This window comes from Wyeomyia smithii, chromosome 2 (genome assembly GCF_029784165.1).
Source record: "Wyeomyia smithii strain HCP4-BCI-WySm-NY-G18 chromosome 2, ASM2978416v1, whole genome shotgun sequence".
Lineage (NCBI taxonomy): Eukaryota > Metazoa > Arthropoda > Insecta > Diptera > Culicidae > Wyeomyia > Wyeomyia smithii.
The window spans coordinates 17,241,769-17,266,742 of record NC_073695.1 but is presented as its reverse complement, the minus strand read 5'-3'; the positions used below and the strand labels follow the sequence as shown (position 1 = coordinate 17,266,742).

Sequence of the window (24,974 nt, the reverse complement as noted above, 5' to 3'; positions counted from 1 at the left end):
CTTTGTGAAAGAGCATTTTTTGCCATATGTGGCTGTTTCGAATTGCTTTCAGCGTCTAATCCATCTAAAGACATTGCTTATTGTTTGTTTTACTATATTCAAGGTAGTCGATAATTATTATGCCTTGCGAATCCCAAAAAACACTAGCCTACACTTTACCTTTTTTTGTTTTTGCGTTGTTAAGAGCTTCGGATGACTTTCACCAGGCAAAAGTTATTCTACCGATTGCTGAATAAGCTAAGGTGTGTTGTGAGTGGGTCCATTGTTACGAGTCGCAGCAAAAATTCCTCTCATTTAGCGCAAGACTCTCTCCATCCAAATTTTGACATCGCGTACCCAGCTTTTTCATGTGAACACATCCATGACTGCGCAACGCGTTCGTTTAAGATGCCTGTGATCTTAACTAGCTCGCTCAATTTCACTTTACGTGAAACTCTCATTCGGCCTTTTTGATTTGCCACGTCAGTTCTGTGTCGGCCAAAGACTGTGAACCCTTCCAACCGGGCTACGTTTGCTCTCTCATAACGTTAATGTCAACATCGCAGCTGCTATGAAAAATAAAAAAATGGAGCAAACAAGTGTATAGAGCAACTAGCTGACTCGGCAAACTTCGTCTCGCCCATATTTTTTATTTGAAATTATTTTATACCTTTTCAAATGATTCTACATACATCCAACGATTGATTTTGCGATTTGTTTATAATCTACAAATTTATTTTCTGACAGAGCGGATATTGGATACGTTCAAACCAGAGGCGTCACGTGGCTGATTTCGTCACATGTGCATCAAACATTTATTTTAGTTCTTTTTTTTAAATGAAGGAAGAAAACCAAACCGAAGTGTACGATGCTTCAAATTGAAGGTTTTCGCTAGTGTGCTTACTTTTTTTTATAGGTTATCATATTTTATTAATTGCATATGCCCGGATATTAGGGCATAGGGTACCTCTGCAGTGCACATGTTGCACAGGTGAACCCGACGCCACTGAACTCAAAAGACGAATCGGTTGATATGATCATTTTTATCGGAATTGAACATCCTCGACTTTTGGCTAATTCGATTCTGATGATACTCATACTGGGTGGAGTCTAGTCATTCTCAGTTGTTTTCTAGAAATAGTAGGTTATCATCTTGTATTTTGGAATGGCATGTGGAGTCAATCAAGCATCAATGTCATTCCAGAAATAACCATTTTGGGTGCCAGTCGTCTTTGGTTATTTTCCAGAAATCTAACCGAATCATAGCCATTTTAGAATTCGAAATAGCGTTTTAGATCGACTTTTGACTTTTGTGAATCATTACGATTAGCTTAGCTTAGCTTAGTTTGAATGACTGCACATATCAATGGTTGCACTCCGTGATTGATCCGAATCAGTAAAATTGCACAGTGAATCAAATGAACGGGGCTGGAAGTGACCGACCATTCTCATTGTACAAGTTTTAGTGATTTATTACTTTGAAGGATCAATAACGACGCCGCCCATGTCCTTGCTGTCAGGTGGGAAGAGGAAAGGGATGTTAGTGTGACTCTTGCTATTTGGAGACCGTGCTAACTTCTGCATCTCCACAAAAGTCACAGGAAGGACGTTTTTGTTAGTAGGGAAGGGTAAGTTGGATCAGGACTCACTTTGATAAGTGATCCGATCATACATATACTTTTTACTCGTCGCTATTGGAATATTACCGGTTTATTCTCCGTTCAGTCCGCTGATTAGAGATGCACATTTAGTTTGTTTTTGGTACAGTTTAAAACTAGCAGACATTAGTAGTGCTGTAGGGACCACGTGCAAATGTGTGTGGTTTACTTCACTAGACCACAAGATTGAGTACACCGCGATGCGCACTGCTGAGATAAATTCAATAGCATTCGAAGAGCAAACATGTGTGACGGGCGGCTCGACTTATTTTTTTTTTGTTTCGAGATGCAAAGCAAGTAACGCAATCTTCTTTTCTACCTTGATGCTCCCATCATTTAATATATGCTTAACCCACTCCCGGCGTTGACTTCTGTGAATCATTACGATGCCCGAAATACTCATATTGGGTGGTCCTTTTTGGCTGCTTTCCAAAAACCGGAAGTCATCATCTTGGAATTAAAAGTGCCATGTGGAGTCAATTTCCGGCCTCTGGGCATTATTCTGGTTTCGGAAATAGCGATATTGGGTGGTATTCGGCAATTTTTGGCTGTTTTCCAGCAACCTGAAGTTTGCAACTTCAATTTAAAAATGGCGTCTGTAGTCGATTTTTGGCTTCTGTACATCATTCGGCTGTTTTTCGGAAAAATTAGTTGAACTATCTGTTTTATTCGTATGAAAGCTTTCCAGAGTATACAAGAGTTTCAAACCATCATAGAAACACTTCTTGTTCCCAAAAACCCTCCCATACCTAATTTGGTTTCGTTTGCTTGATAAGTTCCCGAATTATGCAGAACGTTGTGTTTGATTTGTATAGGAGCCCTCTTTTTCAGAAGAGGGGAGGAGGGAAGGATGTCTAAACGCCATAAAAATTTTGCTCTCAAAAACCTTCACATGCCGAATTTGGTTCCATTTACTTGATAGTTTTTGAGTTGTGCAGAAATTCGTGTTTCATTTGTATGGGACACCCCCCCCCCCCCCCATCTAGAAGAGGGAGGAACAGGGTGGCGACTACCGGGAAAAACAGGGAGAATCAGGGAATATCAGGGATTTAATTTTTCGATCAGGGAAATCAGGGAATATCAGGGAATTTAAGAAGTCATCAGGGAAAATTTTAGAGGCTTGGGATTTTTTATACGGAGTTAGTTCTGCATTGGATTTATTAACAAGTCATTAAGTAGTGCGAGCATTTTATGATAATTACTACGCTTTTTTGTAAAAAACAGTGGTTAGACGAGATTTTTTTCTTCGTTTTCTTGCAATTGCTTCCGAACTATTGACGCACCGTCTAACATCGCCTGAGCAAGCTTTACTATCGCTATTGTCATATTACAGTAATCAAAAATGGTGATTACTTTTTTGCAACCAATTACAGAAGACTCAAAGACTTGCTCAATAGTTTGAGTGTGTTCACAACTCGAAATATAGTGAGTCCAATTAAAGACGAAGTCACACGTTAATTTTATCAAATTTCTACCCCGGATTTTTTTACCAGCAGAATGAATTGAAACTAACTTAAATGAGATTGAATCTATCATTCAAATTTTCAAAAGTATAAAAGCAGTTTAATTCTCAGAAACTGTTTTAAATTGATCATTTTGCCAAATTATGGAAAAATGACAAAAATACTCAAATTTTAAAACCGGATAACAAACCGACTGAGGTTTCAAGTTGTCGACCAATCAATTTATGATGATACGAGCTAATGAATCTGAAGGTTATTCAGGTGGAGCTGTTCTTTTTTACATGGAAAATTCATTCGACAGTGTCTAGCATAAAGGTTTGATTGCGAAATTGTTAATTTCGAATTTTCTACTTTTTACAGTCAAGATTTTAAAACAATTATTCAATTGATCCAACCAGAATTCCAAATCTGATTGATTTTCTTGTCAAAGCAGGTGTGTCTCGAAATAGTTAATTGATAACTCTGTTCCTGTGAATTTTGGTGCCCCTAGACGTTTCGGAAATGCTCCAAGTCTTCAGAAACTTGAATAAAATTTTTCCGTAAAACGGAAAAACGACCCGGTGAGCACTTTCAAAGCACTTCTGCATTTACCACGGTCACCAAAATGAACAGGTTAAAAAGATATAATATTCCTAGGGCACTTATTTAAGCTCAAGGACAATTTTTTTTCACTTTTGTCGTCCAGTGTAATTTTTATTTTCAATTTTATTAAACTGGACGTGTTTCTGAACAAATTTTTTTTTTGTTCATGATTCAAGTTAGCAAAAGCGAAGTTAAACTGTTTCAATTACTGGTGGGAATTTTAGCAGGAATCAGTTCACGTCTGATCCTTTTAAGTAGATTAAGGTGGAAAAACCTATGATAGTCGTAACTTAAATCAGTTTAAAATAAATTTGTCAGGGAAAAAAATTAGGAACATCAGGGAAAACCAGGGAATATCAGGGAATTTATTTTTGGAAATTGAGTCGCCACCTTGGAGGGATGTCGAACTGCCATGAATATATTTTTTGCATCCGAAAACATACTCATGCAAAATTTTGATCTTTTTACTTGGTTAGTTCTGGAGTTATGCAGAAATTCGTGTTTCATTCGCATGGAAGCTCTCCCTTTTAGAAGAGGGAGGGGTTTCGAGCCACCATAGAAACGTTCCTTGCTTCCAAAAACCTCCACTAGTTAAATTTGGTTCTATATGCTTGATTCGTCCTTGAATTCTGCAGAGATTTGTACAGGGGCGACTCGTCCATAGGTATTTTTATTTTATTGGTTTTTGGTTTCACTTAAAATTTTAACCATGAGAATGACTTGCGTGATTACGCGGAAATAATTGTAATTACTACCACAAACTGTGATTTCCAGAATTTGTAGTTGAACAGGCAGGTTTAAAAGCCACAAGCCGCCTCTAGATTTGTAGCCCCCCCTCCCCCCCTCCAAGAATAGTGAGAGGTTTCATATCATTACAGAAACATTTCTTGTCCCCAATAACCTCAACGTGCTAAATTTGGTTACATTTGCTTAATTAGTTCCCGAGTTGGGCAGAAATTTGTGTATAATTTTTATGGGAGTCCTCCCTTCGAGAGTTGCTCCTGTTAACTACCACACGTAAAATTTGGGTCTATGTGCTCGATTTGTTCTCGACTTATACATATATTTGTGTTTCGTTTGTATGGGAGCCCTGCCTTCTAGAGCAGGGACTTGTATCAAACTACCATGCAAATATTTCTTGTTTCACGAAACATCTACATGCCAGGTTTGATTCCATTTGCCTGACAAGCTCTTCAGTTATACAGACATTTGTATTTCGTTTGTGTGACTGCCCTTTTAGAGAAAGGAGGAGTGTAAACCTATTATAGAAAATGCCGAATTTGGTTCCGTTTGCTTGATTAGTTCTCGAGTTATGTAGAAAATTGTGTTTCATTTTTATGAGAGTTTCCAAGTCCCTATGGATCAGACAAACAGACAGAACTGCATTCAGGGTGGCCACCCAACCGGGAAACCAGGAGAACCGGGAAAAAACCTGGAACTGTTTGGAACCGGGAAAAACCGGGAAATTCGCTGAATATTACAAGCCGGGGTGAGATTGTCAGCTATCTCATGGCGATCACAAAACCGGAATTTCCTGAATAAGTTTTCTCGTAAACTTGACCAAGAAAAATTGGTCTTCTGACCCGGAAGAGATGGCTGACAGGTCACGGGCTGAATGGCACAATCTCACCCCGGCTGACAGTATGTTCAACTCATTTCCTACAGTGCATATATCAGTTTTGTTTTTATTCATCGAATTTTGCCTAGAGCATATGGTTCACAAAGATAATCTCGCGGGAACTGTAGTTTACAGATTGCATTCGATGAAGACTTTGTGACTTCCTACCGCCGTAGCGAGAAGCGCCTCGATACTTTCTGTAGAGATCTGATAGCTGGTTTAGGCAAGAAACTTCCTAACTTGACCGTGTTTTTTAAGAAGATTTTGATCCAGCGGTTGGTGTACAATGCAGTACAGGATGCCGGTGGTGGAGATGAAATTGATATCACCAAGTCGTTAAACCATTACGCTCGCACATAGCCGATATGTTGAATTGTTGAAGACAAAGAAGAAGGAATATTCAGATCAAGATGAAGAAGCCCGGAAGAAGACCCGTGCTCTTGAAGCTAATGTGTTTAAGTATAATGTGAAGTAATGTGTTTTAAGTGTTATGAGAATCTGATTGGTCTGATCAATATAAATTTTGTTTTGCAAGAAACGTGTAACATAATTCTTTTATATATTGAATCTTAGGTGGTTGAGGTAAAAACGGTTCCTACAAACTTAATTTGGCCTAGGAGTCCCTGGTAATGAGTATTATATGCGTTGTTAATAAGTTACTTGTAGACAACATAAAGTTTGCGGTAAAAAAATGGACTTTTTTCAGATGGTGATGAAAAAAACTAAGACGGATAATTGAGTTGGATAAATTTTCCATTAGTGGTAATTATATTATCTTATTTGCAAAAAAAATCTACGCCCTTGTGAGCGGCCTTCCGGCAGTTAACCGGAACATTCGCCATGGCGGACGAAAACATGCGTGTAGGCATGTTTTTAAACTCTTTCTTCGTTTTCTTTTAATAATTCCTCCTCCGTTTTCGCGACAAAATTATGGAATTCGGTACCACATCGATATTTAGCCGCTCCATCTCCTCCAACGATCGCTTCGAGTAGTGGGCCGACGCCAAATCTGACCAGAACACCGTGTCTTCGCCCTCATGGTATTTCTTGATGAACGACGCAACTTCTGGCAGGTACTTCGTACTATAAATTTCTCCGCTCACGGCCAGCCCGGAGCGAAAGAAGAGCGACTTTGACATCCCTTTCTCGCTGATTGTTAGCCACAGCTGCACCTTCTTGGGGATCTTGGTCTGTGAAATAAACTTCACCTCGGTGTTCACTTCCTTCGTGGGGAAGTAAAATACGAAATGCCCAGCTAATCTTTGTCATCCAGGGTGAGATAGGTCTCGTCGTCCATCACCACTGCCACGTCGCGATTCGCCGTAAAATCGGCTTGATCATCTTATTCAACCGCTGTCGCTGCGTCATTGCCTGTGGCTCCGAGACCAGTGAACGGGACTGTCGCTTCCTGACATGTATGGCCATGTTATCCAGATACTTTTTCATTGTTTTACCGCATGCACCAACCTCCCGGCCAAGTGCACGCAGTGATTTAGCCACTGTTCCCTCAGTCTTCCTCTTCAGCATCCTTTGAAGCTTCTTGTCGCTCAGAGTCGTTGGCCGTCCGGAACCGGGCTTTCTATCGATGCTCTGATCGTTGTCCAATTGTGTCAAGATGTTGTAGATGCCGGAACGGCCATACCCGGCGTCCACAAAGTGCCGCACGATTTCCGTTTTTGACGCGGCGGGGTATCTTTCTTTGAACGCACACTTCTGAACGGAGTTGCTTTACTTTTTTCGCCATCACAGTTATAGTTTGACGGATGGAGCTGTCAAATTTTTGTGCTAAATAATGGGTTACTATGATTGATGATGCATGATGATTAAAGGTAAACCCATGAAAAATCGACAATTTTTGTCCATATTTTTTTACCGCAAACGTTATCCTCTAGGAAAAGATGACGTCCGTCACATTTTTCAAAGTTCTGCAACAATATCTCTAGATTTCAATAAGCCTGAACACGTTTAAAAAGTGACTTTGAGCATATTTTGATGTAAATCGAAAGTCATGCTTTTTTAATCCTTAACTGTATGGAAAACTGCAGAATTCACAAGTACAAATAACCGGGAAAAATATTTGAACGAACCGGGAAAAACCGGAAAAAACCGGGAATTTACTTTCGAGTTTTGAGTGGCCACCCTGTGCATTTTTATATATTTAGAAGATTACTTCGATTTGGGTTTTCTTTCCCATCACTTTTTACATACACGATTGTGTGAGCTCGGACGGGAATTTTTTGGTGTAGGACTATGTTTTACCGCACTATATCGGGGCTGCGGAACCTATATCCAAGGTGTGACGTCGGGGAATGAAAGATTTCAAACGGTAATTACTGTATAATAGGGCGGCAATGAGTTGTATGCAAAAATGGCGTCATCCACAAATTACGCAAGGACTTTTTTCCGAAATTTTCTTCACGACAAAATCTCCCTGTCCCAAGCAGGTCAACTAATGTTTGCTTCTATGAGCCTAGGATATTGTTATGTGCACTCAGTGCTTGAAGCTTGTCTTCGGATCGGCACGCAATGAATGAAGAATAGCACCAAATAGTGAATATTTTATTTTTAAAGCTTTTTCTACGGTCACATGGAGTGTGAAGAGGCTCTGAGACATTATTTGTTTGCCTTCCATTGTTTTGCACCGTCTTTTTGCATTCGTTCTATTTTTTTACACATTGTAGATAGTCATTTCGCAGTGTAAGAACTGGCAACGTAGGCAGGTGTTTGTGTCGTCAGTTTATCTCAAGACAGGCCCAATTCAAAATTGATACGATACTTATAACTCTAGATTTATTGTAAATTTCAGAACGGGTCTTCATGGGACTTACGTGGGTTTATAACTAAGAAGCACTCCAATTACACTGTTTAGTCCTACGTTACTATTTCATACAATGCTGTATACCTTCTTGTATTTCTCTTTCGCGTTTGTGGCCACATTTTTTTCGCTAACTACTAAATATTTCTGTTGGTGTTTCAAGTATCTCATCTGCAGTTACTTCAGTGCAAGCCTAAATCATGACTTTGAAAGGTGTATAGAAACTAACGTTTTGTAATTGTCGTGACACCTGCTAGAATTGCGCAAAAGTAAACAGAATGTTCACGGTATCATTATAGCATATGGAACATCAACTATCAGTTGAGGTCATCGAAGTACAGTGATGAAACAATCAACCTTTAAAGACAACTTAAAATACGTTTCAATTAAGCCACTGGATACACAGTGCCGCAAACAGCAACATTTCCCACACTGCTCAGATAGGAATGCACTGCCATTGCATTTGCCCCATCCCACTGCTACTACGGGGATCAAAACGGATTGCAGCGTGTCTGTCTGTTGCTCCGTCTTTTTTTCTCGCTTCGGATTTCTGATGTGAAACGCTCCCAGCTTGGCATCCAGGGTCTGTGAAATTGTTTCGGCTATCGCAGCGGCAGCAACTTCCAGCCCCACAGATAGATTGAGAACTCTACGGCAAGCAAGCAGAGTGAGGGAAATACGACATCCGAAAAGAAAAGCAACTGAAGTAAAATGTATCGCCTGCTATCCGACGACTGTTTTTCAGCTTTCGACGTTCGTCTTCGTCGGGGCCGGATTGGGGTAGAGGACATCGGCGGCATGTACACTCAACCAGTGTTTTATTTTGTCATTATAGCGATTTTTCGACTCGGAGGTTCATTTTCAACCGCTTTTGTTCGTTATCTCGAGATTTGTTTTGTTTCTTGTCGTTGCAGTAATAAAGACGTGATGAATATTTCGTCGGTTGTATAAATAACTGCTTAAAGTTGTCACATTTAGTGTGACAAATATGTCTGTTTCCGTCCCGACCCTGTTCCGGGCGGCCAGTTTTCTACTCCTGTGCTACTTGATCTCGTTCTTACACCAAAACGTATTATAGAGCCGATCGAGTGTGGGAGGATTTGCTTTATATTATTGACGTCATGTTTTTTGTGTTAGCGGTGCGGTAGACCTGTCCCTCGGGTGCGGTTATTGAACCGCATCCGAGTGTGGATTGATTCAGGATAGTTCGGACGTTCACCTGTTTCAAGTAACTCGCGGTGGGATGATTGATTTAAAATCAGTCCGTGGTTCGGTAGTAAGAGTGATCAATCCTTTTACATGCGAAAACCACTAATCAACTTCAATATAATCGCAATAAAATTGCAGACAGTATTATCAGAAAAAAACCTTATCAGAAATACGATTATTTACGGCTTTATTTCCTACTTACGACGAATAGAGCTTAATGTAATCTTAGGAGTAGCTACGGCGCATTCAGGTTGATGTAAGTATAGTAGATGCTTGTGATTTTCTATACGTATTTTATATCTACTTATCAGATCTGTAAATTTGTGAAAACGGTTTGAATTTGTAATTTCGGACACGTTTTTTGGGAGAAATAGAAGAATATAAGTGCGTTCTTATCTAATTGGTCGTAGTAAAAATTGACGATAAATGTTGCGGAAAAAATGGAAATGGTTTGATTTGGAGAAACTTTTCAGCATTTATTTCCCGATACAAACTTGTATAAAATTAAAATATAGATTTCGACCTATTCGGATGGACTCATTATCTGTTTCATAGAGGTAAATTGGCAAGTTTAATAACAATATCGCACGCTTAGCCTTGGACCTAATAGCGGTCTCGATCAACTAGATTAGCTGAGAGAATTCGTTATCGGTATTGTTTTTTGGCACATTTTGCATGTGTAGGATAAGTACAACGATACACCGTGCCCCAGTGCTGAGTCGAGAAAATTTTCAGCTCGAAAAGAACCTCGACTCGATCGGGAATTGAACCCGATATCACAACCGTGTGGGAGAGCTAGCCGACCTACAACGCTAACCACAGAGTCACGGGGACCACCACAAGTTTAATGCACCGGCCTAATTGAAGAAAAATAGTAAAATTAAACTAAGTTTTAATAATTGACATGATTCTACAAATTTTGTGGGTTCATCGTATTCCACTATAAATTCAATCCACCCCTTACGTTTCGTCTGTTATGAAAAACCCGATTATAAGACTGTTAGCTTACAATGTGCTAGGGTAACCTTTGAATTATTCAGGTGAAAATGACTTTTTAAATAGTATTGATACACGCAAACTATAATTTACGTCGCTGTGTCCTTCTAGTTACAGACACTGGATGGAAATAGCTATAAAGGAGCACTTCAAATGGCATTCAAATGAAGCGATCCATTCAACAGAACGCTCGTACAAAACAGTCGCCGATTGGCATACGAGAATTTACAGCTTGAAATTACTACTAGCATCTATGTATCTTACTGTCACTCTCTGTCTATACCCGGTCCCTAAAGCACAACCAGTCACGCTAATCACTTGAACACAGTGCAATCTGCAGTAACGACAAATGACCACCACACTGCGCTGTCACCATTTACTAACCGATTTCTCAACTGTATCGCGGTGCGAACTTGTAGCGTCGCTCTTCCTCCTTCCACTCGCTGCTTCCACGGACGACAAATCGACTGCTCGTGCACGATCGTTTGTATCTCCTCACGGGCAACTGCTGCGGTCACTGAAACAAAAAAAAAAAAAAATAAACACAAAACATACGCTTCACTGCGTACTTTTCAACAAATTAGCTGTATAATCAATAATAAGCTGCCACTTTAGCGTAGCCGTCTCTTTTCACACTTAGTCATAACGATTAAGCAAGTCAACAGCGTGCAGAATTGGACACCGGGCGTCCGGCGGGAGGGGAAGTGATTCTCGTTTGCGTTTGCAGTTTTAGGTTCGGATAATTTGCTACAGAGGAATCAAACATTGTAACCGTTTATTTCGTTACACCATCTATTTGATGATTGGTTTGTAATCGGATATATGCGCAGCATACCCACACCTTCTACTAGCGTTTGCCACGCAACCGGTCGAACTGCGGCAAGTCATTCCAAACCAAGTCATAAGACCCGCATCGTCGGTCATGTCCGTTGGCAAGGCGCACACACGATAAACCGACAACATAAGCTCAACTCGTCGTCGTCGCCAGTGAGCAACAGCAGCAGCAGCAGCAACCAACGCAAATTGTTATACATGTAAGCAGATTGACTTTTCGCTTTTTGGTAGCAAAGCAACCCCACGGCGGTGTCCAAATCCACTTGGTTAGAGACTATGTATGTAGTAAATGAGATACGAACAGCAATGACGAGGCCGGCCGACCGCAGTACTCGAATGTCGCTGTAAACGAAAGCAACTAATTGAGCATGCCAGCTTCTACGGCGGACAGCGGCTGTCCAAGTCCCAGCGGGCCACAGCCGAAAATGGAGCACCAGTTACGGTGCCGAAATGGCACAGCACAGTGGATGAGGGGGTGGATGAGTAAACAGAATGGGCATTTAATTTCACTTCGCTTTACTAGCTTATGTCGTCGTTGTTGGCGGCACTGCTGGGGAGCAGGCCTTTACCACTGAAGCAATTGGCTTCTTACTCGTTTTTTTTGCCGTCATGTGATCTCATTTAACCGATTCGATTCGGCGTTTAGTTCAGTACCTGTATTTATATTCATTAGCCTTATGTTTGTCCAATTTAGCTGTGAATTGCCGGCTTAGTTCAGACGTAACTTCCGAGAAGCAGTTGACTGAGTGGAAAAATCGTTGACAGTAGTTGACTTGTAGAGCCATTAGCGGGGTAATACTTCGCAATATCATTTGGGGTTTTAAATAAATTAACAACTACGTAATTTATGCTGATGTTCCATGTTCATTGCTAATGAGAATAGAAGGATAGTTAAATTTCGGTTCTTGGATGGGTGTCATTACAATCAGATTTTCACTCCTACTATAAAATTCTGTGGATTTCCTTTGGGAAGATCGAGTTTCACACTACTTTCGTAACCTCTGTGCTTGGCTTCGTTCAGTTTCAGGGTGGGTCTTATGTATATTTTATTCAAATTTTAATCAAGTAATGATAACAGCACTTTACCCTTTGTGTGTAGCACCCTGCATTATCGGAGGAGTCTTAGTATTGTCTAGTGCTGGGACTATCCGGATTAAAATATCCGGATATCCGACCTCGGATATCCGACAAATATCCAAAATCCGGATCAACCGGATATCCGGATATTATCCGACAGGATATCCGGATTTTCGGATAGTCAGATATCCGGATATCCGGATATTGTATCCGAACATAGTTTAATGAGAATTATGTAAATAATTACTTACGAGGGGATGGGGGATTGTGGAAAAAGCCATTTTTCGCGTTGCATTTCATTCGAACGGGCCTAGAAAACAGAAAAAAAATCCGGATATCCGGATAGTATATCCGGATATCCGAATATTCGATTATCCGTATCCGGATATCCGGACATCCGAATAGTATTCGTTTACACATCCGTGATCCGAGCTTCGGATAACCGGATCACGAATATATCCGGTTAAAAGTCCCAGCACTAGTATTGTCAGGCCCTTGGTTATGTATGGTGGTCGGGAGTATATGTCCAGAGACCGAAAAGTGATGTTCAACGCCATTCTGAGATCCAGTATGTATGGCGACTTTCGGTTTCTGGAAAGTTATATTAGGTTGTGAAACAAGTTCAAGGACCTCCCAACATTGATATTTTCGAAACCAGGGTGACGCTTAGAACTTCAGATTTTTCGAAATCTGCGAAAACCAAGCTAACTGCGCTGCAATGTGGGTATTTTCGGAATCGGGATGACCTCCGGTTTTCGGAAGGTTGATTAATTTTGAAGAAAATGTTCGAGCTCTCCTCATTTCAAGATGACCTATTTTGACGATAATTGTGCTATAATATAGTTTGTATACTAGCCTACACAAATTATGTTGTTTAAACCACTGAAATCATGCATTTCATGTTCAAAACCTTTAGTTGGACTGACTTGTCGTTACATTCCACACCGAAAAGAGTGCGTGTTGACGTGTTGTTATTCGTTGCCGTGAAAAGCCGTCAACACTTCCCAGTTCCATGGGAACAGTTTAAAATAAAGTCGGCGTTGGAAAGTCTCATTATGTACGGAACCGATGAAAGCTCATTCGGTGAGGATTCGGAAGTAGAAACTGACGCCAGAACTGCAGTTGGTTTATTCGACAACAAATGTCAACATGATCAAAATCCGTTTGGGTCTCGAGCATCACCTTCGCAGATATTTTGGAACGGTTTCCTGGATTCTGATGGAATTTTTTTCGAGAATGAAGATTTTCCGAATAGATCCACGAAGAAGCGAACCAAGAGAAAAAAAAAAACAAAAAGAGGACTCTGCAACGAGGAGGTGCAAGTCACACGCCATAGAGGCAATCAACTGTAATTAATGTCGACTACAGTGCGTGAACTAGATAACGAAGAATGGCAGGATTCAGGTTCACGATCGATTCTGGAACTCAGACGCTTCTGGTCGAGAAATAGGAACCTAAGAAGCGGAAGAAGCACAGATTTCATTTAATGGCCTATAAAATCGAACCTTGAGAGGTATGCCGGAAGTTCTATAAACAGTTATATCAAACTTCTTTTCTCCACTCCCCATCCCTTTTATTGTATTACGCATGATTTTTTTAATTGGGACTGACACTCAATTATGCTTCCTCTGGAACTGATTTGCTGTTTCTTTTCATAATAGGACAATTTGACTTGGTATTGATTTTCACTTTTGTTGAATAAACCCCTTTTCTTTATCAGTACATTTGAAAATACTCTCAAAGATAGGCTAAAATCTGACATTAACTCAAAATTGACAATTTTACAGAAGAGACTGACTTGCGGTTACCGGCAGTATTTGTTTGGTAACTATTAATTTTTCCGTACTGAAAATTCTAAGAGAGTTGTGTTGAATAGAATACAAAAGAAGAAATATTATTCTGCACACTTGCGTCGAAAACCCACTGAAATTCGTCATATCAACGGTGTATGATGTGTTTAAACGTTTCCGAGAACAGATTACCGTGACCCGGAATGGATCAGAATAAGTGTCGTAGTGGGAAATACGATCGGCAGCTAAACTAAAACGTATTAAAGGCAATCAAGGTAAATCCAGGACTCTAAGATCGGTATGTCACCAAAAATATATAGTAATAACAATATCCGGAGGATTAATCCACGAAGAGGATATCGTTCTTTCCGTGCCTGTATGCAACCGAACAGGACACTTAAGCCAGATCTAGTGGCTGAACACGCGCTCGAAAATTTTATCTCGCTGATAAATGCGCGGAACCTAATGATCTTCTGGGAAGGAATTGTCAGTTGTGGATGAAGAACCAAGGTTTTTATCACGAACTTGCTGACCCGGCAAACTTCATCCCGCCTGTTTTTTTTCTCTTTATTCAATCAATTTTGAACATTGAAAGCACGGGACTCTGGGTATCATTCTGTTTCGGGTAATACCTATATTCGGTGGTATTCGGCCTATTTAGTCTGATTTCTAGAAACCGGAAGTCGCCATCTTAGAATTTAAAATGGTCTCTGGGGTCAATTTTTCGCTTCTGTGCATCATCTTGACAATTTCAACCTGGTTTCCGCAAAAAAGGTTGAAATAGGTGTTCGTTTGTGTGGATACCCGCCCGCCTCTCAGAGTAGTGAGGAACGTCAAATCATCACGGAAACATTTTTAAGTACTCTGAATTCCTCACATTCCAAATTTGGTTCCATTTACCTGATTGGTTCTAAAACTATGCAGAATTTTGTGTTTCAGTTGTATGGGAGCATTTCTTGTCCCCTAAAGCCTTCCATGTTAAATTTGGTTCCGTTTGCTTCATCGTTCTCGAGTTATAAGAAATTTGTGTTTCATTTGTATGAGAATCCTCCCTTTCCAGAGGAGGGGCAGGTGTCGAAGAAACATCTTGCTCCCAAAAACCTCATGACTACAACTTTAACTGTACAAATGTAAAACTGTAAAAATGTAATAACTAATATTTTTAATTCCCCATAGAGTGCTCTATTGGAAATTGGAAATATTTCTACATCCAGAAGGGTTTGAATGATGGGCATAGTATCTTTGGCTAAGTTGTAGATATCAATTTTGTCTTCAAAAAAAATATGTTCCTCGAAAAAAAAAATAATTTTTAAATCATAACTTTTTCCCTGATTTCTCCATGATCGGACCGAAAATGATGCCATATGATATCATTGGTTGATTGAGGTCAAGATTTAATGGGTGATCCACAGAAAATGGTTGGAAACCGTTGAAGTTGCAGATTTTTTTTCTTAATTTGTGCCGATAGTACGGCTAGGTAGGGATTTTCTGTATTCTCATAATATTTCTCGTCATTTATTATTTGGTTAATTATAGGAGAAGTATATATTTTTGTATGTAAACAGAATGTTAAATTTTTCTGTGACACGATTGTCAATTGATCATCGATTATCAACCAAACTCACTACAAGTTCCATTTAATGAACGCTGTTCAAAAAGTAAGCCATAAATTGTGTGAACTATCATATGATGGGAAAAAGCACTGCTCAACAATATGTATTAACATCACAGTGATCAACAGATAACAATAATAATCCATTTTTCATGCCATCGCTCCTTAACCTAACTGGCAACTAATCAAAACATTTTCAATCTAATTTCATTTTCAGACGTCATCACCGTCATCGCGCTATCACCAACAACGTTGCGTAAATGAAGCCCATCAGTCCAGGGCTAGACTTTTCCGTCTAGTTAGTGTGTTGCACGTAACGGTCAGCTTCCAGCGAACTGGCGCTTCCGGCAGCGAACATCACCACCCCGGTTGTTGACCTTGCGCGGCGAAACGGCCACCAACAACGGCCAACGGTTAGGGGTCTCACCTGGGGTGCTAGGTTCGATCTTGAGGGGCTAATATGGCCACACCGCCAACCGAGGGAGAAATCAGAGTGGGTCCCGGCCATCAGGTAAACGATATCTATGTACGTAAGCCCAAGTTCAAAAACTAACTGAAATCGCCACGACACGGTAATGGAGTTTTCTTGATTTGGATTCTCGTCAAAAGCTAGTGCGAGTGCGTCGAATGTCGAAGTTGTTTTTGTAATTGATGATTAGGTTGCACGGCAAGAAACCGGCGTTTTGTTGTTTCGGTTGAATTCATTCGAAAGAAGCATAGTTTTTCGGTTTTTTAGCCTCTCGTTCTAAGCTGATTGATATTGCACGATCAGCGGAAGCAAAAGTTAGCATTTATTGCCAACCATACATTGGCCAAGACTGATAAAAATGTTGTATCTTTTCCATTTTAATGTGTTGCAAATGAAATGTTTTTGTTTCGATTGAATTCATCCAGTATGTTTGAGGAATCTTTAATCTGTCAGTTAGTTTTCATAATGTGAAAATCTCTCCTCTAACTTCTGTTCTGCGTTATCTAATGAATTTTCCGATATGATGGACACACTCCCATTTTGTAGGGCACGCCACACAAACTATACCTACATAACTCGTTCACACCGCGCCAGCTATGCTACCCAACCGAAGAGTGAATAATGTTTCCGCAGAAACCACATAAATTGTTTCAACTTAACGCAAACATATTGAAATGGAAGCCACAATGAACAAAAATTATAAATAAATAACAAGCACGGCGCTGTTTGTGGTTCCTACGGCCATTCGTCGCTAATCTTTCATCTGAGGCGATTATTCAACGCTTTCGTTCAATAATGTGTGCGATGAGAAAAACATGACTGGGCCTGGTATATCTGTACATCTGTTCATAAACACACTTTCGCTGCTTTTTGTATTTTTTTTTTCTCCTCTTTACAACCAACGTGCCGAAGCGAGTAATATTAATTGATGTTTCTATAAACCAAGTTGGCTAGGCGCAAAGATACTTCATTAGCAAGATGCTCAACTGTCACTTGCTATGAATAAATCATGGAATTGTGGTGCAAACATTCCTGCAGTGTTTACATGTGCAGGCACATAGCTCAGGTCGGTAAAGAGTAACCCTTTGCGAGATTTTCCCGTGTAATTAACACTGTGATATATCATGTGCGGTGTTACATTCTCGCTACTTGTTGAGATAAATTTAAAAAACATAATTTATGAACCAAAAAGTCGATCATGTGTTAGCAATTTCATTACCTTACATTATAAACCGTGCTCGAAACAATTCTTGCCATCCATAGATTTCCAGCATGTCTCCACCGAAGTGTGCAGTTTCCTTAACTAATTTTACGTTCACATGACATGGATACTAGAGAAGCTAAACTGCTAACTATCTCCTTCTGAATGGCCGTTGTTCACTTGCACTTGCGGTGGTAATCCACGGTGAAGTGATTGAAAAACGCTTCAAATGCGTGAACGGAGGAAAGCAAACAAACCGCCAGAGTGCCGAGCTCAGTCGAATGCCATCGAACCGTTTTGTTGCGAGTATCAACACGCGTTTTGTTGTTGTTTTGCCATTCGAAAATTTATTGCTTCAAGCGCTCGATCTCGGACCGTCTTCGGTAGCTTCCTTCCGCTGCCACCGTTTCTCGTGCCCTTCCTTGCCGCCCGTCAGCTAACAGCTTCGTAATTAATTTTAAATAGTTCAAATTTTTCACAGTGTATAATTAGCCAATAAGTAATGAAATGGGTGGCGATGTTGTGCGCGTTCGCTTTTAGGTAGTGATTTGTTCATTATTTTTCGGTTCGTTTTTTTTCTTTTTCTTTCGATTTGCGATCTTACCTTTGAATACGGCACAACTGGCATGAATATTCGAGAGCAGTGGAAGTGACAGGGGAAGCACATAAAGAATTCGAAAAGAAATTTCAAGTATTTTAACGGTGTTCTCAATTAGTTCAAGGCAACTTGAGTGAGGGTTTATGATGACGATAGAATTCAAACTTTTTTTGTGTTGCACGTGGGACGACGGGGAGAGATTTTTACGTTTGAGTGTCGAATGAAAATGAGTCATTTTTATTATCTAATATTTTGTAGACTTAGAAAAAAACATAAAAGCATAGTGTTGAGATCTGCTATAAAATTGAATTATTTGGTTAGACCTGACGCCGCGTTGTGTACAGTTTGCGATAATGCATGTCTGACAACGAGAGTAGTAAAATTGACAGCAAAACTGATGAGTTCGGATTTTTCCCGGACAAAACTCCGATCAACTGGAAACCGTGTGTGAAAAGGCAATAAACCAAAACTGATTTCAGGTTGTTTTTAACTTTAGCTATCGATCAGTCTATTTGGTATAAGGTGCTAGATTCAAAAATCTATTTTCTTAACACTATAAGCATTTTAATCATCACCATCTTCATCCAATTAGGTCGCACTGCATACGATTTTTGTATATTTTTTTTTTAATATTTTTTCTTTGGCAAATGAAGTAAAATGGTTGAGACTTTCTAGAAATACAAGCTTATTTCCTATGTCTATATCGGTCTGTTTACACTTGAATTATGAAGGTTAATTTTCCACAAGATTTAGTCTGCTGATTTGTTCACACCTTTTGCATAAAATATTGAAAAACCTAGTTCCAAGTAAGTTGAAGCAATTCTTTATGCATAGGGAAGAAATTTGTGTTTTTTTGGCATCAAAGGTGTTCAAAAATTCATGTTTTGTTCACTATTTTCTATGACATGTCTCAATAGCAATGTCTCGTTCAAGTTATTCCATTTGTTTAAATTTTTGTCCCTTAATGCCCAGCAGCTTTTAATTTGCTTCTAAATGACATCCATAAAATTGAGTAACTAATATATTCCACTACACTATTTGCAAAAAATAAATAAATAAACAGCACTGCCTTTTCATACCAACCTTTGAACAAAAAATGAGCCCCTTCATCAAAAATTATTTCTGCTTAGTAAAGTGTACACTCAAACAAAATTTAAATGACAATGTTCTTCATCCAATATTGAGCAGAAATTGATAAACATGAACAGGAGCTCAAAGATGCAAAGTGGCTTTTCATTGTTTCTAGTTCAACTAACGTTACGCATGTTTGAATTCTTTTAGCTTTGGGTTTTCCATTTATTTTCGTAGTTCACTCCTGTCATCATTTTTATTTTGCTATCTACATCCGCTTTGCATCCAACCATGTAGAAGTGATTTTTGGTCGAATTCTTGATTCATTTCTGTTTCTTTTTTTTTCTGTAACTTAGGCAACGTTACCAGATTATCAACCAATCGAAAACTACCGCTCCGAGGACGATGAAGATCGCGACTTAGAGGAACCTAGATGGACCCCCGGTATCTACATTGACAATGATCTGTTGATGTACCTGACCGCTGCCCGTTCAATTTCCGCATTTCAGGGTATGTGCGAGGAGGATGGTTGTATGGCAGCTAGTCGCGACGATACTACGATTAATGCATTTGATGTTGTAAGTGTGGCAAATTTCTACGCCTTCTGGTAGTAGTAAGTAGCTTACGGTATGTTGTCTCTTGTTTGGTTACACAGTTACACGATTCTGGTTATGACGCCGGAAAGGCGCTAGAGGCCCTACTGAAGTGTCCGGTAACGAAGGGAATCGACAAGAAGTGGACTGAAGAGGAAACCAAACGTTTTATTAAAGGTTTGCGCCAGTTTGGGAAGAACTTTTTTCGCATTCACAAGGATTTACTGCCACACAGAACAACGGTGTGTTAATTTTTAAAATGCTTCAATCTCGACTTAATTAATAATTCAATCTTCTCTATCCGTAGCCCGAACTAGTGGAATTCTACTACCTTTGGAAGAAAACACCGGGCGCAAACAACAATCGGCCGCATCGCCGTCGAAGGGCAGGCTCGCTGCGAAGACGCAACACGCGTACCAACAGTAATGCTAGCAGTAACAATACCCCGCCGAATAGTAACAGAAAAGAAGCAACTCCGGAACCGGCCGTGACCGAATCATCGCGGCCATCACCTGTGTCCAAGGAGGAGAATAGCTCCGTCACCGAGGACGATATAAGCGAGTGCGACAGTGATTCAAGTGCCACCAAGGCAATTAAGGAAAGCGCAGCGGCTGCCGTAGCAATAGCAGCAGCAGCAGCAGCGGCGGCGGCAGCAGCAGCCGCTGGAGTAACCACGGCTTCGGCAGCAGCAGCAGTGGGAGGAGGGGGTGAAACGGGTGAGGATTCACCGTCGAGGATGAGAACTCGCCAGAAACCGACTGCGAAGGAGCAGCAACAACAGCAACAAGTGAACGCCAACAATAACGCTTCCACCGGGGGAAAACGCCCCAAGCGCGGTGGAACGGAAACACCTGAAACAACGCCAGTCGATAGTCCTAAAACACCGAGCAAAAAAGAGGAATCCTCAGGAAAGGGTCAGAAAGGAAAAAGCAGAACGGAGACCCCGAGCAAGGGCAAGAAACGAGCCAATGAGTTGGATCCGGACGGAAGCGATGATAAAGACAGTCAAAAGCGGAAGCGATCGGATGTAAGTCAATTAAACTGCGTTTGAATGTGTTATATGTTAGAAATATCTTTTTTCTTTTGATTTTACAGAGCCCAACCGAAAGCTTCACTACCGACAGTCGGCCTGGGTCAGTGTTGGATGAAGCAGAATCCAACAGCGAAGCTGCCACGGAAGTTAGCATCAATGTTAGCGCAGCTGCGGCAACGCCAACTGCACCTTCCTCTAAGGAGGAGGAAAAGGATCCCCTTTCGCTGGGTCCGACTGCCGAACCGATGGCAACTGAATCTCCCGAAAGTAGTAATCCTGCGTCATCAATTACCAAGACTGGGGAAGACAAGGATGAAGATGGTACAGTCACAGCAGTTGCAGCGGCAGTCACAGCTGCCTTACCGACTGCAGCTGATGCGGCCAAGCTACCTGAAACAGAGGACATCACTCCACCTTCCACAGCAACAACAACGCCGGTAGCAACGCCTGCTCCGGCAACGGTACCCACACCGGAAGATGCAATGGCTGCTATTCCAAATACTGGCATTGAGGAACCACCAGAAAAAGCATCCGATTCATCTCCTCCAGCCCAAAATAGTTCACCTGCTGAACCATGCCAGTTGGCTGTCGCCACTGGACTAATTCCTACCGTGCCTGGACAAGCTCCCAATGAACAGGAGATGCTCTCTAAGCTTGCAAACATGAAGCAAGAAATAAATGCACAAAGTGGAACTGCTTTGCCTACCGAATTTAACACGAAAGACGTGTTTATAAAAAAGGAACCAGGCGAAGAGCTACCGGAAACACAACAGCCAATCATCGAACAGCCGCAGGATCTAAAGCTAAAGATCGAAGTCAAATCGGAAGCAAAACTAATGAGGGATCCAGAACCTACTCATGGAGATGCTCCCTCAGATGGGAAATACGATCCGGAGAATCTGGCGTTGAAACCAGCATATGAGAGTCATATCAAGTATGGACCAACCGATGATGGGATGAAGTATGGAGAATTAAAGTACAGTCAAAATCAATCAGCGGAAAATGTGATGAAGTATGGACAAGAAGAACCATTAGAGTACGATATGAAACGATTCATGGAACCAGGAAAGTATCCCCCACAGGATAGCGCATTATCGATGAAGATAGCACCACAACCGGGACATCCGAACTCCAGTCAAGGAGGACCTCAAGATGGTCAGTTATCCAAAAGCTATTCACAAGATTTAATGGGCTTAAACATGAAATATCCCCCAGTGGATGAACGAAATAAGTATGCTCAGTCTCCGGCATCTGACAATGGGGCACCGCAAGGTTTGCCACTGATGCCAAAGAGTCACTATCCGGATCAGTTAGGCATGTTGCGACAACAGTATGACCCTAGCGGAATGATGAAATTTGATCAGATGGGAAAGTACCAGGGGCCACCACCACCATTTGGTATGCATGGAAATCAACCACATTCCCACCAAGGTTCATCTTCGCATGGCCAACCTTCGAGCTCTCAGCAACAGCAACCCCAGGACCTTAAGTATCTACCACCGGAATCGATGTCAGGTATGAAGAGTAGTTTTTCGGCCGACAATCTCATGAAGAGTTCTACATATTCGCCTCTTGCTGATCAAAATCCATTGGACGTTTCAGCGACCTCTCGGATGGCAGTTACACCGAATCAAGATAGCCAGGGAAGCAACAGTAATAATAGCAGCTCTCAACCGCCACTACATGCTAGTATAGCGTCACCACAATCGGGACCACCACTAAGCATGCCTCCTAGTGGCTACTCCGGTCATCCAGGTATTGTAAATCCTGGTCTAATGTCCGGCAGCCATCCGGGACTACTGGGGTCGTCAAATTCTCCGGTGCCGACGTCTCAACCAAACCATCTATCGCAAAATTCGCAACCAGGTGGACCTCTTGGATCACAACAGCAACCTGGAGGACCTCCACCGTCACACTCATCCCACCCGTCATTACAACCAGGACCGCTGCCTTCCTCAACAATGCAGTCCCAACAGCAGCAACCACCTCACATGTTACCAAATAGCAGTTTACCATCGCACGTACCGAGCAGTCCATATCTGTCCTCCTCTCATCGTCAACCTCAACCTCCATCGGAAAATTCACGTCTTCAACCAAGCACACCTACATCGAGTGCAGCTTCAACGCCAACTTCGTCGGCCCAATCACAGTCTCCTGCACCGATGCGTTCAGCAGATCAACCACATCCGCGAGATATGCCTCCGACGCGAGCATCTCCCATAAATTCCTTACTACAGGGTGTCCACCCTTCACATGGAATGTTATCTCATCCTCTTCCACTTCATCTTGGACACCCAGGAATGCAACTGCCGCCCCATCATCCAGCACATTTAACTGGACCTCTGGGTCATGCGGGTTTGCTTCCACCGAGTTTGGGTGGTCCAACTGGTGCGCTTCCCCTTCTCGGAGGTCCAACACCGTCTGCCTTGGGTAGCCTGATGGAAGTAGCAGGTGCCGGAAGAAGATCACCTTCAGTATCATCTAACAATCCGCCCGGTCACCATCCGCCAACATCGCTTCACCAGCCTAGTCCATTGGCTCAATCGCCCTCCACACCAACAGCCCCTTCCAGCCTCAGCCGTTCCAGTCCAAGTGTACAACAACCTGGTGGTCCTGGTTTTCCGTCCTCCCTTCATCACCGATCCAGTTCACCGGCAAACTCTGCAAATTCCAGCCTTAGCCGGGCTAGTCCGATGCATCTAAGTCACCACCAACCCGGATCTTCTGCGGCAGCAGCAGCCGCAGCTGCATCAGCGGAACGTGATCGTCAAATTATGCGTCAACAATCACCGCACATGACTCCTCCACCATCATCGTCGGCATCGACATCCTCGTTTAACTCTAGCCCATTGAGCAAAATGTATAGTCAATCCGGGCAACGATCACCTCCTCCGAATCATCCCTTCCGACCGGGGGCTTCACCACCGGTTATGCGACATCCTCAGATGCCACTGCCACTGCAAATGACTGGTCCTATTCCTGGAATGCCTGGCTCAGTTATGCATCCCTCACAAGCATATCCTCTCGTTCATCCTTCATTGTATAATCCTCATCACCACAATCCATTCTTTGCCCCGTATCCATACGGACCAGCGTACGGTCCTGGATTTTCGTACATGAAACCAGCGGGATCTCCCTTAGACAATCCGATGTTGCATGGTCACCCGACAAGCATTCCGCCCCCACGACCGGAGGACGCTCAAATTCATGGCAACGCGCATGATAAAAACAAGGGCAATTCATCCAAGCCACCACAGAATTCGTCTTCGTCGTCTTCGATCTCCGGTTCGGGTGCGAAAACACCTGGTTCAGTCGGAGGACCGAACAATAATAACAGTAGCAATAGCCAAAGTAGCAGTGGTTCCGCTGGTGGACCATCACCTAGCAATTCGTGTCCACCTGGTGGACCGCTTAGTGGGAGTCCATTCCAGAATGCTCCCCATCATCCATCACCATACCCACCAGGTCCTCACAATCCATTCATTGAAAACCAACTGCAAGTCAGCGGGAAGACCAGTCACATGGACGCACTACGAGCGCATGCTCACGCGGCGGCTGGTGGCGTAGGTCTGGGACCACCTCCAGGACACCCAGGGCATCATCCAGGTCACGGACCGCCAGGGTCCGGACACCATGGTCCTCCACATCATTCGCATCCAAACGAACCGGTGCATATCGAGACGCTAGACATTGACCCGGATCCGGAACCGCCTTCCCCAGTGCACGACGTAAATCGAGGGCCTAGCCCTGAAGCGAAACCGGACGATACCGAGTGCCACCGTTCACAATCTGCTATGTATGTATTCTATGCAGCAGTGTCGTCATAACAACTGTTAATCGATATTGTTCTTTTTTTTTTTTTAGTTTTGTTCGCCGATGCGATCGTGGAGATTACAACTCATGCTGTCGTACGGACTTGGAGTTCAAACCTACACCTGACTCGAAACTAGCTCGCAAACGGGAGGATCGTGATCGCAAGCTAGCTGAAAAGGAACGGGAGCGGAAGGCTCAGCAAGCTCAGCAACAGCAGCAACAAGCAGCCCAAGCTCAGCAACAGCAACACCAACAGCAGCATCAACAACAACAAGCAGCAGTTGCTGCAGCGCAGGCAGCCCAACAGCAACAACACGGGAAACCGCCCGGTGGACCTGGTGGCATGGGTGTTCCCCTTGGCCATCCGTCGCATCCCTCATCGCAGCAACCGCAGATGAAACCAGATATTAAACCATACCCAGATACGCCCGCTTTGCGCCAGCTATCGGAATATGCCAGGCCACACGTCGGTTTCAGGTACGTCCGCTCAATGCTTCCAATATTTGATGTCTGTCTCGTGATTTTGAACGAATGCGAAACATATCTACCTGCTAGAATTGCTT

The 24,974-nt window shown here is 42.2% G+C and overlaps 1 protein-coding gene across 9 annotated transcripts in view; it reads left to right on the top strand.

Annotated features, from left to right (window-relative positions):
- The window catches only part of LOC129720677 (arginine-glutamic acid dipeptide repeats protein), a 99,134-nt gene that overhangs the window by 68,597 nt on the left and 5,563 nt on the right, over nucleotides 1-24,974 (top strand). For 6 of the 9 annotated variants that reach the window (XM_055672226.1, XM_055672223.1, XM_055672221.1 and 3 more), the window contains exons 4-9: nucleotides 15,851-16,159; nucleotides 19,329-19,550; nucleotides 19,628-19,807; nucleotides 19,873-20,592; nucleotides 20,661-24,394; nucleotides 24,463-24,888. In XM_055672226.1, coding sequence (XP_055528201.1) covers nucleotides 16,094-16,159; nucleotides 19,329-19,550; nucleotides 19,628-19,807; nucleotides 19,873-20,592; nucleotides 20,661-24,394; nucleotides 24,463-24,888 — 5,348 coding nt within the window. In that variant the 5' untranslated portion in view covers nucleotides 15,851-16,093. The remainder of the gene's footprint in view (nucleotides 1-15,850; nucleotides 16,160-19,328; nucleotides 19,551-19,627; nucleotides 19,808-19,872; nucleotides 20,593-20,660; nucleotides 24,395-24,462; nucleotides 24,889-24,974) is intronic. The other 3 variants (XM_055672229.1, XM_055672222.1, XM_055672227.1) reach the window with 2 other exon arrangements.